The 18,708-nt window shown below is 36.7% G+C and overlaps 1 protein-coding gene across 1 annotated transcript; it reads left to right on the plus strand.

Moving 5' to 3' along the window:
• The first annotated feature begins 273 nt into the window (after window positions 1–273).
• LOC117316439 (bone morphogenetic protein 7-like) lies at window positions 274–18,159 on the plus strand. Its single transcript, XM_033871023.1, has 6 exons — window positions 274–1,133; window positions 7,192–7,375; window positions 10,773–10,924; window positions 13,362–13,565; window positions 14,104–14,183; window positions 15,315–18,159. The coding sequence occupies exons 1-6, from the start codon at window positions 743–745 to the stop codon at window positions 15,573–15,575; spliced, it is 1,272 nt and encodes a 423-aa protein (XP_033726914.1). The 5' UTR covers window positions 274–742; the 3' UTR covers window positions 15,576–18,159.
• The last annotated feature ends 549 nt before the right edge of the window (window positions 18,160–18,708 follow it).

Raw genomic sequence — 18,708 nt, forward strand, 5'->3', positions numbered from 1 at the left:
GCTGCAGTTTGTATGCAGACACAGGCAATAACGACGATAACAACCGTGATGATGACGACGACGACCGATGACGACGATGATGATGATGATGATGCATTTGGTCTAGTCCAAGTTTCCTCTGACACCAACACCATTTTGTCCATCAAAATGTCTAAGGTGTGGTGTTGATTCCAGGGGAATTCGAGCTAACCCTTGGCTCCAAAGACTTACTTTGGGGAACCCGTCGTGAGCCCCATAGGAAGTTTTGCTGACCTCAGTGCTCATGCGTAGGAAAGTTAGCTCACTTCGGCGCACAAAGAATAACACGACCTGGCACATTGGAATGTATACATGTACGCGGTGTAGTACCAACTGTCAGGTGTGCCGAACTCGCTGTGTGTATGGGAGCTATTCCTGCTGTCGTAAAATCTCGTCAACATCAAAGTGCCCTACATTTGTGCTTAGCTGAACTCCCACACGTGGAGTTCGAACACACCTGTGTGTCAGTTAGGTGACTAACACACAGACCGGACGTTAGGGAGAATATGTGGTGCAGAAGGGGGTAATTATTTCATTCACCCAGACATTGGGTGCACTCGATTTGTGTACGCCGATTTGCTGCAGTCACAGTCTCTGTGTGGTAATGTGATTTGTGTTATTTTGATGTAATTTAAGGATACGTTATAATTAGATTCGTCTAGGAATGTATTTATAAATAGATATTGTAGTATTTGCATCTGTATTCGGCGGATAAACGACCACCATGGAGCTCCGGTCAGTTGTATCCATGATATTAATGGTGTGTGCTTCCTACTTGCACGTACGCTTGACCACTGCCACTGTGTCCGGAGTATACAGGGACAATGGAGTGGACAGGACAGAACGGACGTCTGAATTCTCTAGTAGAGACAAACGGGAGATGCAGCACGAGATTTTGACTCTATTGGGACTTCACCATCGTCCCAAACCAGCTGGACATAGCACCACAGAATACTCTGCTCCGAGGTTCATGTTGAATTTATATAATTCCATCACATCGGATGGAGGTGTGATTAATGACGGGAATCGCCGCCAATTCGATCGAAACGTCACAATCGAGAATCAAGTCGAACCCATTGACGGTAGTGACGTCATCATGAGTTTTGTTAACCACGGTGAGTAACGATGCCGTTTATTATAATATAGAAAAAATGCTTTTTAGAATATAGTGTTCTGATATATATATATTCAATGTATATATTGTACAAAATAGCATAACGATAGAAATAGATGAAGTTCTTAGTTCTTGGGACGATGAAAGTAACAATTGTGTTAAAGCTTCTGGAAGTTTTTTAGTATTATATTGATTCATCTTAACAGGTTTATTTGCATTTCGTTTTCCAAACACGTGCATATTTTTTTCGATTTTTGAATACAATGTTCTTCGGAATAATCAATGTTCACTTATATACGATTGTATATATACCGTACATACTAGTTTGTATACAAATTGCTTAGAAATCGACCACATTTATCTTTTGTATAGTGTTTCTACAAAGTTTCCAGAACAAAATATCTGTTTAACCAATGTAGGCCATGCATCCGAGAACGATTTTGTTGTGCAAGTATATGTACAACTAATCTCTGATATACAAATATCTTATATATAAATTGGCTATGTTTACAACGGTCTGCGCATATTTTTTTTTAGATATGCAACTATTTTATTAACAAAATTCTAAAAAAAACATGTTTTGGAAACAAAAGATTTCCAAGTAAACAAAACTCTTTGGATACATATTTCTTGAACGTATGAATGCTCATGTCTACAAATTTCTTGAAATTACATCATCCAATTGAAAGCGGAGTACCCCTTTTCGGACATTTCTTAGACAAATATAAAAATATCGCTATTTTTACAATTTTTTACTTTGTATATATACATGTTTATTTGATAGATATGCAAATCACCGCATACTCAACTTCCCTGGTTTTGTATACATATTTCTCATTGATGTACATGTATACATGTCTTGTAATGTCATATGTAACACAATTCTTGGACGTACAATTGAATATATATTCTAAGTAAGCATTATAAATAAACTATCTTCTTTAAATACAAATTTCAAAGATATTTTGAAGTTCAGAATTTATTCCTTTTGCTGTTTCAATTTACCCGCTGTATGTTCAATATAGTTGTATAAAGAAATCACTTTCTTTAGGACATGAAACTGTCTTCATACATTTTTCTTAGATACAAGTACAACAATAATTTGTAAACGGTTTTTCTTAGATAAGATATTTATCCTTTGTATACAGTTTTCTTCGCTTCATTTCACAGATATAAATCTACTTTTGTATACAAATTTCTTTAAAAAACCAACCTTGTCTTGTATACATTTTCGTAAATATATCTATATTTGTAACGAAATTCTTGAATACAATATTCTTTAAAAACTGTTTTGATATGTACTGTACTTAATTTGACCGTTTGTGGATATAATTATGGAAATATTTCTGCCCAGTATCATTAAAATTTCTGTTTTTCCTTTTTGTCTACGGAAAACTTTTAGCAAATTACATTTCCTGAAATGATTTTGTTTTTACAATATTGCCATAATTAAAACATCTTTCAGCGGCTAGCCCGGTGTCTGAAACAATCAATTTCAAGCGTGAATGCATTAATGTCCAGGTACATGTGCCTTCCACATAAAATTTGACATAAACCAGTCGGCATTTAATGACGATAGTTATGACAGATTACCCTGTCGTGGGCCCCCGGCGAATTTTTCATTGATCATCCAGGGTCGTGTACCTACGATGGGTAAAATGTTTACCATTGTGCTTTGTGTTCAAGTTTAAAACTTTGTGATTTAGTGATAATCTACGCCGATTACACGGCCGCGAGGCCAGGTGTTGTAGCAATAGACCAAACACAGGTGTAGAGATGGCTTATTTCGTACATACAGTGTAGATGTTGACGTTGTCAGCTTTACAATGCAAATGTATATTAGCCTGCTTTTCTCAACAGGCATGGTTAGCTTAACCACGGACTGAAATTACACAGATCCATCTTTCCCCATGAGAGTCCGTTAATTTCCATATTAGTTCATTAACAGTTTTTATACAAAGGCTGATTTGATTTGTGACTGTATTACGGTACAGCTATATGTCATCGACTGTTGGATTTATTTAGACCCAAACGTTTCTAGTACAGGTCCCTCGCAAAAAGAAACGCGCATCGGTCAATAAATTAAATTCTAAATTGTAATGCAACAATGTCATGGTTAGGTTTTTGTCGCGCGCGGCGACAAAAAGTCACGAAAGCGAGGCTATCATGTTACTTGTTCGTCGTCGTCGGCTTTTTTCGTCGTCAATGTTAGATATTTACTTTAAAAAATTTGTAGTATGGATATTACGTGAATTGCATTTTATTTACATATTTTGTGTGTGTGTGTAATATTTTGAGAAATCAAGACATGCATAACATCTCTTACTTTTTCATCAATTGAATTACAAATTAGATATAACAAATTAAAATAAGTTTTGTTTTGATAACTTATATTACGTGTTCGTTTTTTAATTCTTAAATTTGCTAAAATTACTATCGACGTCTATGACCACGGAGGGCGGTCCTGTGATGTGGCAAATCTTTATGTGCTACATTGTAGATCATGTTAAGAACGAGAATCTACGAAAGCTCCTATTTGATCCGAGCGAGGACCCTTTCCCCCTATCTCAATGTTGTATCCATGTTCCTATACTCTACACTATACCTATGTCGAGATAAGACCCTTACGTTACCATCCATCATTGTAGTTAATCCAGATATAAATCGGTTGTATTTTTTGTAAAGAAAATTATCTTCGAATAATCTTACGTTTTCTTGTAAACTTTCTCGGCAATATCAAAGTCTTAATAACTTCAAAGGGATCAAAAATAATTTCGTTTCGTCTCTTTCTGGGAATTAGATCATGCTTGAGGGTGTTTGGAAAGTTCAGAACATTTCAAATCGCACATGGCTTAAAAAGGTTACTTTGTTTGTGATAAGACAAAATAATAAACACTTTGTATAATGGTAAACCTTGTTCAAAATAATTTAAAACGATTGGCATGTTGAACCATTTTAACACGAATTCTTATGTCATAAATATAGTTTAGGTACGTGACATTACAGTTTTCTAAAAAAAAATATCATAATTTTCTTTCCGTAATTATATTAAAGAAACCACGCGCTATTGAAAATTTACAAAAAGTCAGATCACATTTAAAGTATAAATTTATAAGTTATAATTTATGCGGATGATTGAATATTGATTTATACCATACAGCTGTTATTCATTCCAGGATTCGTCATTGATGTTAGAGGCCAAAAGCGTAGAAATCATAAAGAGAGAGAGAGAGAGAGAGAAAAAAAATGAAAACTGACCGATCGTTAACATAGTCAAACTTCCTTATATCGAATCCCGATAATTCAAAGATCCCCCATACTCAGTATATCTCGATTTGCATGGATAAGCACACACCCACGTCGGCATCGACGTCGAGTTAGCAAGTGTGGTACTCTGCTTCATATTTCAATCGTATTCACATTTCGGAGGTATTTGTTTATTTGAGTATTTGGTAGTGTCGCCATTAATAACATATATTTTACAGGTAGTTAACAAATACCTGATATCAAGGGTGAATACATTTATCATGGCAGATATTCTTAAATATTCTGTTTCTGATGTTTTTATAACTTGACAATTTATGAAATTATAAAATTTGACAAAGTATCATTTAACTGATGATGGGTGAAGTATCAAGCGTCCTGATTGGTCATCTGGATACAGTCATTTTGTGTCCTGCATTTTCATTGGTGGTTTACCTTGAAATATTAATTTTCACTTTGCTATTTCACGAAATACCAGATCCCCCCCCCCCCCCCCCCCCCCCCCCCCCCCCCCCTCCTCCTTTCTTAGTACACGGACCATGCAGAATTCTTGTCCGAAACCGCGAGTAGTGGCGTTAAAACAAAACGTGAACTATTTTTGTACCGTTAGTTTTTAAGGCAAAGTAAGGTTATAAACTTGGTCGGTTTTCGTCTTCCCTCCGCCAACTTTTCTTTTTAAACCATAAACTCATAACTACTGTGTCTGGATTTGGACTTAATTTCGTCGGCAGTGGGATTGTTGAGACAAGGGTACTCTATATTATATGAAATAAATAAGATGTTGCTCATTGTTGCTTTGTCAATATGATAAAGGGAGGATTTTTATGGCCATTCTACTCCAGTACAACATTTTCAAGAGTTTAACCTTCAATTGTTTTGGAGTAAAGGAACAAACTGTGCATTAAGCATGGCTTGCCCCTTCTTTTAGGTAAAGAAGGAGTCGAATTGGAAAGATGTCTACCAAAATATTTCCTCCATTTCGTAAACTTCACCTTTGTAGTCTGTATTTCCCCAGCTCGTCCATAAGACTGAGATCGCACAGTCATAACAATCTTATTTGCCAAGTGTTGAAACCGTTTTGCTGTGAGCCATTAGACCCTACGTGCGCAGGGCTTGTCGGAAATTGACGTAAATTGGGGTTTAATACATGGGGTCTGCACGTTCGTACCGGGGTCGACCTTTTAACTTTTTTTTTGCCAGGGAGGTTATTTTCGGTAGTAGTCATCATTAAAAACACTCGTTACAGAGAGTAACTCCGCTTGTACGAAGAGGAGGCGGTGAATTATAAAGCGTATCACGTTTCCAAATTGAAGGATGAACACGTGCAGACGTTCTTGAAACTTTTAAGTGCTCATGTTTATTACTTGTAAATGTGTGTCTGCGGATTTAGGTGGTTTTGTCGATGTTTACAATTCATAGCTCGGTATTTAGTCGAGTTGTTTGGACCCTCGTGCAGGTTCACACACTTTAGCGTGCTAATGCTACATACCGTCTTACAAGTGTTCTATGGATAAATTGGAGAGTTACGTCCCTTGCCAATTCAACGAGATAATTGCGTTTCGTATGTAATATATAACCATTTATTATTAACGGATGTGTTTGATATACCGCTGATAGGATCTTAAATGTAAATATGATGATGTAAATGTATCGGAAATGGGATGATAACTTCCAGGACTTATGTTGCCGGTCATGCTAATTTGGTAGTACTCGGAACATTCTTATGTTTTCATTCAACATGTCAAGTACCACCAGAGAGTTCCGAGTCATAATGGTAATTTACATGTTGTGATTAGGGTACATGTTTTATAATTTGAGACTTGGTACTAGATCCGACATATCGTTACAGAAAATATTCATTACATGAAAAACCTCGCTCTAGCCCCAGTTTCATCTGGCCCTGACACCATGTCTGGTGTAGGGCCCATACACCAAGCATGGTGTCGGGGCCAGAGGAAACTCGGGCTAACCTCGATCGTGGTCCGTCATCCGCCCTTTAAGACAAATCATGTAATCATCTCTTCCTTAGAAGTATGCCGGTGTAAATGAATGGGTCGGTGTGGCTTGAACATAGTGTTAAAAATACGGTCTCTGTTTGGCTCAGGAGATAGAGCCGTGGTTTATCACGCCGGAGACCCGGGTTCGATGGCTGTCGGGGCACTCGACAGGAATGTGTTTTGCCCTGTTTTTTCACACTGGAATTAGGAATCTTTCTAAAATTCAGAATGCAGTCCCTTAATTGTTTGTCGTTTATTATATATATATTCCACAGTAATTAGTTGCATTTTTCGCAACTTTGAGGCTAATCAGAAATACAAACTTGTCAACTATAGTGGTCACATGTGATTTTTACAGTTGAAATTTGTTACAGCTATTTCTTGAAAACCACTCGCTGGCCTTGAGGAAATTTCATATGTAGGCTCCCTTCGGTCCCTTATCGTGTCTGGTCAATTCAGTTTTCCTCAATTTATAAATTTAGGCGCTGTTTTATTAATTTATAAGATGAAATATTTGTTTTATTCACGTGAAAGCAAACAAAAGTGATTGTTTATTTATTTGTGATGGACACTTCCTCCTTCTTCAAATTAAATGATTGCTTCATGATTACGTCAACGTATTGTCGCGTTACCTATAAGGTAAATAAAACGCGGTAAACGCTTTACGAGATAAGTAATAAATATTATATTATTCTTGATCAGTAAAAAAAAGAATTAGATAAAGTCAATTGAATATCATTATTTTCAGAGTGACTTGACTTCTGAGTGATCTCAATGCTGTTTTCTCCTTTTTTCCAGCTAAAAAGATAAAATATCTACGTCGCCAGAAAGACCGGACATTTTATTTTGACTTTCGTGAGGTCACACAGAAGGAATCCGTCGTTAGAGCTGAACTACGCCTTTACAAGGAGCGGGCCGGCAAGTGGAAGAAACACAACTTCCAAGTTCAAATCTACATGATCCGACAGGGCAATGACCCCGAGTATGTACATAATGGATATTTGTATATTTTGTATATGTAGCTAGCCCGAGTTTCCTCTGGCCCTGTCACCATGTACCAGACATGGTGTCAGGGCTAGAGGAAACTCGGGGTGATATGTTTCTAAATTCATTTGTTAATCTCAAGGGACCTGGTTCAGAAACCAAATAATTGTTGGTCGGGTCTTTCTGCACTTCAGTAACCTATGATGTGGCGTCACGTTAAAGTTACATGTGCCAGTCATTTACCTTTGGCGTTTTTATCAAAAGTTGTCGTTCCTTAGGAAGGGACGATAACTCTGGGTAAAGGTTGGGATTTATAGTTTTAAACCGAACTGAAATCTGGTAACCAAAGGAAAGCACGATCTATTCATGAAAGTTTTTACCTTACAACACCTCCAGCAACTCCTTTAGATTAACAAAGAGTCTTGAACATCCTAACGTTCCCAGTAGTTTCCTGGTAATAAGGGCCCAACTCAATATTTGCGAAAGGAATTAATATCGGCAAATACTTATATAGCCACAGGAAACAATGGGTTATAAATTGAGTTAAAAGGGCTAGAGTCAATTATATGGATAAGCCTACCTAATACATTGGCTGCTACAAAGATTGTGAAAATGAATTACATTGACCTACAGAATATATTCAAGGTCAGTTGTTTGTTGAAATGTATCAAAGCACTTTAGTATAATTCTGTGTGTAAATCATTAAATACCTAGAATTTTTCTGGATTGCCAAAGACTTGCTGAAACAAAGTGCTAAGGTTTGCGGGGACAAACGTGTCATATGTCGATTTCGGATCACTTCAAGATAAGTCAGTAGATGTACATTATATTGTTTAACAAGTACCTTGCTTTATCGATCTACAATATTGTTCATTAAAATTACCTATTAGTGTGGTCATGACTGTCACATGTAATAATAAACGTCCTACTGTTTAAACTTTGAAGGTTACGGGAGTGCCGAGTTGAGATTTTCGATAAGTGCTCCACAAGTTGAACAGAAGGGATATTTACGTAATTTAGTAATATTGGCATTTAAGATATTGACGCTTGTTTAAATTAGAATTCATTTTATTCTCTTTACACATTCTGGCATGATGTATAGAGAAAAACATATTTACAATATAATATATACAATTAAAGTAGTGTTCGTAGTTGATACACGGCACTGTTTCACAACAAATTATTTTCATATTTATCAAGAAGGATAGATCATGATAAAAATACACATTTTAATTAGTTTTTTAACATTAGTTATATTCATTAGTTCGTTAAACTTAATAATATTTGGTCTTGACCAATAGTATTTATCTATATATAAAGTTCTGTTAGCAGATAACGCTGTACATTCAAGTAAATAATGAAATTCATCACAAATTTGTTGACTATTGCAATGTGGACATTTTCTTTCCTTCTACTCAATCTGGTGCCATCTGCCAGTTTCATCAATAAATTTATGATTAGTTGTGCGAAATTTACAAAAAATGACAATCTTTTTCAGGTGAAATATCTATATAATTTTCAAAATTATAGTTATCCTTAAAAAATCTATAACATATAGCCTTTGATGAATTGAAGAAACTGTGATTTTGACTGTTTTCAAATGTCATATACAGTACTAAAGAAATCCATCGATGAGGAAAAAAGGCCAGTAGGATTTTAGTACCTGAAAATGTTAACACAAATTCCTCATTTTTTTATGCACTTACTTGCACGTTATTTTGCAAATTAAATTTCAATCGCTTCTTCATGGAATATTCAAACCAATTCAGTTTGGAAAAAAAGATTTCCCTCCGTAACGTTTAAATCTTGCAGGTATGCGGTTCGCGAAAAAAGACCACGCGAAAATTAAATTTCTTACAGTAAAGTGTTACTCAGGAACAGTGCTTCAGAGTTGCATTTCTTAAATACATGTACACTGTAGTTAATATGTAACCCTGGTAAATACTAGCCGCAATATACCGCTCGGCTAGGGAGATCTTCTCTTTAACTCGATCGGTTGAGCGTAAGACTAGTAAGCCAGAGGTCCCGGGTTCAATCCCTAGCAGAGGCAGTGATTTAAATTAAATTAATCCTGCGCTCTGTTACATTGGCGCCCATGTAGGGACTCGGGAATGATACTCATCGCTGCTTGCAAAAGCATCGCTGTTACCCCTGGGAAACTCGAGGACGACTTCTTCCCTGGAGGGGGAGTATGTAACCCTTGTAAATACTAGCCGCAATATACCGCTCGGCTAGGGAGATCTTCTCTTAAGCTCGATCGGTTGAGCGTAAGACTAGTAAGTCAGAGGTCCCGGGTTCGATCCCTAGCAGAGGCAGTGATTTAAATTTAATCCTGCGCTCTATTACAAATATATACAAAAAAGGTTGACAGACATGTCCATGTATGTACCTTTTCGAGAAAAGAGAGAGATATGAATCTATAAGTGTTGACATGGCCTCGTTAGCCCAGGTGTGGAGTTATTTTATCTACCGCAGTCATTTTGAGATCCTATTTTGTCACTTACAAATTCTCTGCGGGGTTGTAAGTGGCTGATATTTCGATATGATAATGACAGTTAATTTAGAAGATGATTACATAAATGCAATTATTTATACAGCAGTTTTGTCCACGCCCAATTAGTCATACAAAGTCTCTCTGGTCTTTTTAGTAAAACTGGGTCTAAGTTTGGGGTCGATTTTCAAACATCATTATGTTATGCTGTCAATCACAGGTTTCAAACGGTGTGTAAGATTAAGTGTACTGTGGAATATATATCTTATCAATCACGTATCAAAAAAGAATACATTTATTTGAATAATTTACAGTGGCATTTTGTCGTGTTATATGAAAACTTTTAAATGAAATTATCATGTTAACTTATTTAATAGAATAAATGGATACAGATCTATACATAGGTATAATATAGCACGAAAAAAACCCCAATTTTTTGTTGTTGTTTTTGTTTGTTGAACCTCGAGGAACCTCCCGTAATGCTGTTAATTTAGGTGGTCACCAACTACTACAAGATACCCCTCAAAATGACACTGACTGTTCACGGGGCCGATAAACTCAGCAAACAAGCATACTTAGTTACCGATAGTCGCACCCGTTCCTACATACTATCAGTATGTTCACATAAACACAAAAATAAATATGTACTCGCGAAATTCATAGAACAAATAATAAAATACATTTAACGATTATATCGGTTGCTTAGTTACGGAGGCCTGTCCTCTGCACGCAAACACAGTTTTGAAAAAAACAAAAAACAACCTAAAGGTACCTTCCAATTTGAAGGGATTTACCGTACCTGTAAATGTCATATTGATTGCTCGTCTGTTTTACCTGCCGCCTAATGACAATGTTTGTACCTGTGTTACCTGTCTCGCTAACTGATGTTTCCTTGTCATTTCAGGAACTACGAGATAGTGACGGAGAGCAACCTCACAGTGAAGGCTAACTACCAAGGCTGGTTGACCTTTAACCTTACAAACGCAGCCTCGCTCTGGACATCATCGTCTGCCCCGAACATGGGCCTGTTTATGAAAATTATATTCCTGAAAAAAAGTGAGTGGCGATATAGAGAATTATTTTTGTCCATGGCCCAGGGGTTTGACACGAATTTCCAACCCACGGTCCATGTATATATGTATTAGATATCTTAATGCATGTATACATATGGACCGTTCCCAATAGTCCATGTGGTTGCCATGATGATTGATTGATAAAACCAATGTGAATGGTGTATGTGACATTTTCTTCTCACCTGGAGAGGTGCATTAACAACTTTTTTTTAAAAATCTAATGTCGTTAAGTATATAACTAGTACAGTAAATATTAGGTGTCCGGTGAAGCAGTCGTGGCTTTAAAAATGTTACTATTTATAAATAACATCCATGTCAGTCTCTCAATGAATTTATTCCTGAACAGGTTTTCGGATTTTGAAACGTCATACCCCAGTCACGATTGACTGCTTCCTTGTGCCTCGTTTCTTACTTTGACGTTTCTGCAGAGTATTGCGCTTTTACATGTACAATGTACCACTTTGTTCGTCGTTATTAGGAAGGGTCATCGAAATTTGAACTTGCCCAAATAAAAATGGCCAGTTCCCGTTTTGGCTTGTTTGATCACGATCTAGCCACGTTTTATTCACTTTCTGCTACGTTTTGTCAACGTACCTAAATATGGCGACCAAATTGCGAAACGGATTCAGATATCTTATAAGGGCTTAAATCATAACATATTCAAGTAGGATGTAAGCCAAACCGGACATCAAATCAAATTTTGGATTAGGATCAAGTTCAATGTCGTTTTAAAATTGAAATAAATTGAAATTATTCAACCCGGGATTGAAAGGTGTACAGGAACAAAGGACAGTGATGATAATGATAGTAAAATGTTTATGTGTTTGCTTGGCTATCAACATAACTCCCCATAAATAGTTTTTAGGGAATAATCACAATGCTGGAGAAATTACATTATTTGTTTCTGAAGGCGTGTTATCGGCTGTCAACTTTGTCAGTTAGCAATTTATGGACGATCATTCTCTGGATATTAAGATTGTTTTGTCAACTTTATTTGAACGGTTCTGTTTTGAAGGAAATAAACAAAACAAATCTATTTACATGGCGTTTAGAATGTTTCAGAAATACCTCATTTATCAGTTTTTCATGTCAAAAAATCATGGTAGCAGGTACATCCTTTCTTTTGTAAAACAGGTGTATCTGAAAGACAATAAATTATTTGATCAAGGAAGTTGCCATCTTATCTTTACCAGGAAACTGCAGTTATTGATGTAATAAATCACATCATACTTGTACAAAATGTATACATGTATATCGAAACCTGACACGTACATGTAACTTACGATTTACTTCGACCTATAGAAAATATAAACATTACAGTCCTACAATAACACCTATTTAGACAATAAGCATTATCTTTATTCCCGATATATGTAGAAGTAGTATACTACTTACGTCGAACTAACGAGATACTGCAGTAGCTTCCTACTGACTCAGCTAGGACGAATTTCTTTTACTCAGTCTCGGTAGAGTGCTAGTCTAGGTAGCAAGGGATACTGGGTTCGATCCCTAGCAGAGGTTACTCAGTCTCGGTAGAATGTTAGTCTAGTAAGCCAGGGGTACCGAGTTCGATCCCTATCAGAGGTTACTCAGTCTCGGTAGAGTGTTAGTCTAGTAAGCCAGGGGTACCTAGTTCGATCCCTATCAGAGGTTACTCAGTCTCGGCAGAGTGTTAGTCTAGTAAGCCAGGGGTACCTGGTTCTATCCCTAGCAGAGGTTACTCAGCCTCGGTAGAGTGTTAGTCTAGTGAGCCAGGGGTACCTGGTTCGATCCCGAGCAGAGGTTACTCAGTCTCGGTAGAGTGTTAGTCTAGTGAGCCAGGGGTACTGGGTTCGATCCCGAGCAGCGGCATTGTTATCCCCAGTAATTACAATGTACATTTTTGTACCTCTATTACTCATATTATATATATACATTATTGTATTTTTCCTGATGTGTAAAGGGAAATGACCAAACTGTAGATAATAATATAAAATTCAACAATCAATACTAAAGTGTCAACAAAGAAATAATTTTCAACCAATATCAATAGACGAGGGAAAATATGAACTTGTTGACGTCAACTTTGTCTTCTGATAATCTGCAGCTTATAATAGAGTATAGCGTATTCATTAACGGTCTGGGGAATTGAGGAGAGTGGGCCTGTGAAGGTCTTGCTATCTGCCTAGATGAAACTGTGGAATTCTAGTGAAGTAATTTTTCATTACATGTTGTGTTGCTTTAACTTCAGTACTGTTTGCAGTTTCAATGTGCAATAAAAATAGTTGAGAATGCCAAATCGTACCCTGAGCTTAAGGCCAGATGGTCCGGAAAGATAAACGCCTTTTGCATGTCGACAATGACACGTTCTCGAAACGAGAGACATGGTAGTCATCATCACGCCGACATTATGACTTTAAAACTTTTATTTTGTTTTTCAGACCGTGATGTTAAACCGGAAAAATTTGGAATAGTGGGTCGAAAAGGACCGGAATATAAACAACCATTTATGGTCGGGTACTTCCGGTCAACACCGGAACTCCATGTCCGGAAGACGCGAGCAGCGGTTAGACGCAGAATGAAGGAAGCTGCTTATTCCACTGACGACGAGGAAGAGGAATATTCTTACACCCGGGCGCTACGTAGTAAGTAGTTTGTAGCGATTACGAGTGCTTTGTTTAATTTCTCTCGGTGAAGTTTTTGTTTTTTCTGTAATAGTGACATCCATGTTCCAGTTTCATTTATTTATTAACTAATATATTGATTCTTAGAGCGGCTTAAGATTTTCCTAAACTTTCCTTCTTAATCTCTACATGTCCTTAACAGTAACTGAGGAGTCGTAGAAGGACGAACTAGCTGTATGATGTTGATTCAATATATTAGTCGGCATAAATTACTGTAGCTACAATGAATTCGACTTTGGCCTTAGTTTGTAAGCCTCCAGGGATGAGCAAATGCATTTTCGGAATTTACAGTAATTCGTTTGATCTCCAAATGTCGATTTTGTAAAATTAACTGATTTGTATTAGTATTGAATCCTACAAAGACGAAACTGTTAATTGATGCATTTTGGATATGTTTCTTAATTAATCTTTAAATGTGTTTAATTTATACGTATGTGTCTTGTACCAAGATTTTTTTTCTATATATATGTACATAATATGACCATGCTTTCACTTGCAGGATCTCCAAGGAGAGTACCCCGTCAGTGGCCTTGTCAGAGACGAACGCTGTATATGAAATTCAGAGATCTGGGATGGCAGGTAAGTTCTTTTACTGTTTACTATTAACATGCTTTTGTTACATTTCCAATTGTTTTTTTTTGCGTCAATATTGAATATTGATATTTCTTTGGGTAATTAAAGATATAACATTACACTTGAAAGCCTTGGGGAATGAGGAAGTATACTGTATATTTTGAGATTAAATCCAGACCCATTAGTTCATTTATTTGATTACCAAGGGTAATTTGATAAAATTATTGATTTTGAGCCGGACAGGCAATTAAAGGCTAGGTCGTATTCACAGTCGTGCAAATTTTCTATTGCATAAGAAATGATTCATCTTTCTATCATGTCATGCAAGGGATGTCCACCTTTGTATTTAGCACAGGGATTTGACACAATTTCAAACCCTTCAGTCCGTATATATATGTTATAAATGTATTTCAATATATATAGGGAATTTGAGGTTGGGGACTTGTATCTAGTCCCTGTGATGTTTAGAGGAAATTGTCAGTTTTGAACCTTACTGGCCAGTGTCATTGCAATGGGATTCAAATGTGGGAATTATTTTTTTTACTGCAACGATTTCTCTTTCTAACATCGTGATCAAGATGGGATAAGAATGTTGAACATAGTTTAGAAGAACAATATGTTTCTAATTGTTTAGCTTTAGAAATAATTTTGATTAGAAAATTAAAATTTTTGGGGGATAATACACGTGTGATACCCAGCGTTTTAATTTCTCAGAACGGAAATAGCATGCAATAAAAATGTTAAATCTAAATTACCTAGTAACTAAAACATCTCCGCAAAAGTGGGTCTTTTTTGCTTTAATTTGTAACCATTTCAATTCGGTTTTCAAAGCAATTTTTCTAACAGTCCTGATCAAGCATTTTGATTGCCCTGATTTTTCCGATATGGAAAGGGATTTATCTCGACATAGAATACTTATTGGTTGCTGTTCTTCAAAGAGCTAGTGTTATAATTTAAACTGGGTTATAGATTAGAAGTCAAATCCATAGCTGGTTTAATAAGCACTCTTAAACGTGTATCAAAACACACCGGTACATACATTTTTTCTTAACTTTCTCCATAGATCAATATGTGTTAATTTATTGACATAACGGGAGAAAATTATTCACTAACAGACATGTTTATTTATTGTTGTAGAACTGGATTATCGCCCCAGATGGATTTAAGGCCTTTTACTGTGACGGAGAATGTTCGTTCCCGTTGGGGGCCCATATGAACGCAACCAATCACGCTATTATACAAACACTTGTGCACCTGATGACGCCATATAAAGCCCCAAGCCCCGGATGTGCTCCAACCAAACTCGGCTCCCAATCCGTGCTGTATTTTGATCATAATTATAATGTAGTTTTAAAACGTTTCCCTGATATGATCGTTAAGGCATGCGGTTGCCATTAGCCAATGGAAAGTGCTGTTTATGTCTCCGTTGGTTTAATTGGTGTTCATTAGATGACATTTGCGAGCCAATAACAAACGTTCTGGTTACGTCATGTGACTACCATTGACTAATGAAAACTATATGTCTCGTGACCAATGCAATAACTGACGGTCTGTAGACTGTAACTGCTAGAAATCATGTGATGTTTGAACTGACCAATCAAATTTTGCTGTATTTGTCGTCGGAGTTTCAATATTGGAGTATTTCGATCGGAAATGAAACAAAGCTATTGGGTTCACGTCCGTAATCACGTAATGACTATGATTTCTATAAATGACTCTTTTTGTAACAATTCAGCGTCCTCATCAACAGTGTTAGTGATTTTTTGTACAGACAGAGTGGACATACATTTTGGTTGTCTGCCCTTGGCTGTTGATGGCTAGTGTTTAGAGCCAAGTTTAGCCAATTTGTGGAAGGAACACTCGTAATTGGACAAGAAAGTACCTAGTGAAACGGGAATTTGCCATTGGAACAATGTACCCTCATTTCATGTCGACCAGTTTCTAAGGCCAAACATGGAATGGCGTCATTCTTCCGTGTGATTTCCGTTAATTGAATGTACTTCGAATACGTGTAAATACACAATTGTATGCTGATGTTCAGTGATGTGCTCGTACAACAAATGTCTTTGAGCTTTTGAATGATATCTGTGTTGTTGGGATGAGCTTGTTTGGATATTGACTAAACAAATCAAATTCATTCAGGCCGATTTTCTAGAGTATATTAAATGCGCAACGGTTACTCCCTAGATAGTTGAAGCACAGATCCCTTTTCCTTACACGTTGGTATATATATATGTTAACAAGAATGTTAGGATCTGATTGAAATACTTTGTATGTGATGAAAACTATGCAATAACGAAATATGTTAATGAACAGGTTCAAAACATACCAAGTTGCATGCAACATATTAATTTCGCATTTTGAAATGTTGGTTTTGAAAATATTTGGATCCGATACCTATGCATCATATTCTTTTGTTTACCCTTGGATATCCAAAGAACTAAACAATAGGAATATTTTAGATTTTGGGTTTTGACCGGAATAACATGACACTGTAGAATTAATGTTGGTAAATGTTATCGGTCTTCGCAAATGATCTGTTCTGATCTCCATCGTATTATAATGACGCACTCGCCATCAAACGCAACTTCATCAATAGATTCTGACAAGGAACGGACCATGCTTTAAAATCAACAATTGTGCACGTGCACAGACTATAAACATGCCAAATTCACGTGAGTTAATGACCCGTCCATGTTATGATATACAAACCCCGGCGGGCTTCTCATTTCAGTCATGCGAGGTTTTGTCAGCTTGTAACTTACTTTTGTAGCTTATAAAGAAAACAATTTGTTTGGTAAATATTTTTGAATATTGACATAGAAACAATTTAGCTTTAGGAAAAGATATATTTACCTGTACCAGTTACAGAAATGGATGCGAGCATTTTAAAATATACCAAAGCAAAAGCTTTAATTTTCGCAGTAAGCTGTTCATTCATAAAACAAACATGTCCTTTCAGCATGAGATAACACTAGAATGATAACAATGCTTCCTTGTTTACAATTCTTGCAGTCTAGCTCTTTAAAAGCTTCGGCAATACTACAGTGACGTCACTGTCACTGACGTCTTTGTTCAAAGGCACAGGGACTTTGTACGGATTCCCAATCTACTGTCCATATATGTATATCATATATATATATATATGTATGAACAGTGGACTGGGAATTCATGTCAAGCCCCTGTGCTTGTAAAGTTGCTAAGTCTCAACCAACCGGTAGATCATCTGATACCTTTGAATGCCTGTCAGTCATGCTCATCTCTTCTAATTTTGAACGTGAACTATCACCGTTTAGTTCAGACAGGGAACGTACATGTGTATGACCCTGGTTCAGATGATAAAATCCATACCTATCAGATTTTGAACCGAGCAATCATTATCTAATCGATCATATTCAACCATTGTACCGGTCATTTAAATTTCCCGCCAAAAAGTCATCCAGCCCACCATACACAAGGAACTGCATGTTTGTACATTTATATTTCCCAATCAGGCCAGTCCATTAACAAATAATAGGGGGGAAATATATGTTATATTAGAATATTTTATGTTGAGCGCAGTTTAAGTTCATCTCGTTAACGATGAGTACAGAGTGAATGGATATGGAATAAGGTTAGCCATTACCGGAAACCCACGAGACAGCTGTCGTTTGACTTTCTGCCCATGTCGTTTTGTCGTTTTGTCACGACAAGACGCACACGACAAGGAAAACGACAAGAGCATACTCTAGTCTCGTTTCGTTTCAGGCGATGATGGTATGGGAATTACTGTATCCTCATTTCTGAAAGAAACAGTTAAAAAGTATCATTTGTAAAATAGTTCAAACTATGATGCTATGATCAAATATAATTCTCAATTTGTAAAGAGAGACGAAAAAGATGTATATATTTATTTTTTCTAATATTATGAATTAACAAATATTTTTGACTGCATGTTTGTATGTTCGTTCTTGAATAAAGTGCTACTATTATATGACACAAATATGTTTTCGTCTGTTCTGCCTGTTTCTCACTCAAATAACTAGAGAGAATTTACTGAACCCGCCTAGGGCATACATGTAATTGTTAGTCATAATTGGTTGGTTGGCGCAATATTGCCTTTTACCGTAGGCGGGCGGGTTCAATTCCCCGATTGATGTGAAAAGCTATGGGGGTCACTTCCCGGGCTACTTGGATTTTCTCCGGTTCTCTCGTACATCAAGATTTCTCTCGCGCTTCCATACCGGCCCTACTAGAGTAATTAGAATAGTTTGATGTACCTTTTGTGCAACTGTTGTAAAATAAAGTTCTCTGAACATGCTATACATAAAATGTATGGCACCTCTTGTAAGCCTTATGGATGGAACCTTTTAAATCGTGAGCATTATGGGTTAGAACCATTCAAATAGTGCGCCATGTGAATGGAACCAATCAAATCTTGAGCATTATGGGGTGGAACCAATCAATTCGTGAGCCTTATGGATGGAACCAATCAAATCGCGAGCCTTATATGTGTAACCAATCAAATCGTGAGCCTTATATTTGTAAACAA

Source organism: Pecten maximus, chromosome 18, assembly GCF_902652985.1.
Source record: "Pecten maximus chromosome 18, xPecMax1.1, whole genome shotgun sequence".
Lineage (NCBI taxonomy): Eukaryota > Metazoa > Mollusca > Bivalvia > Pectinida > Pectinidae > Pecten > Pecten maximus.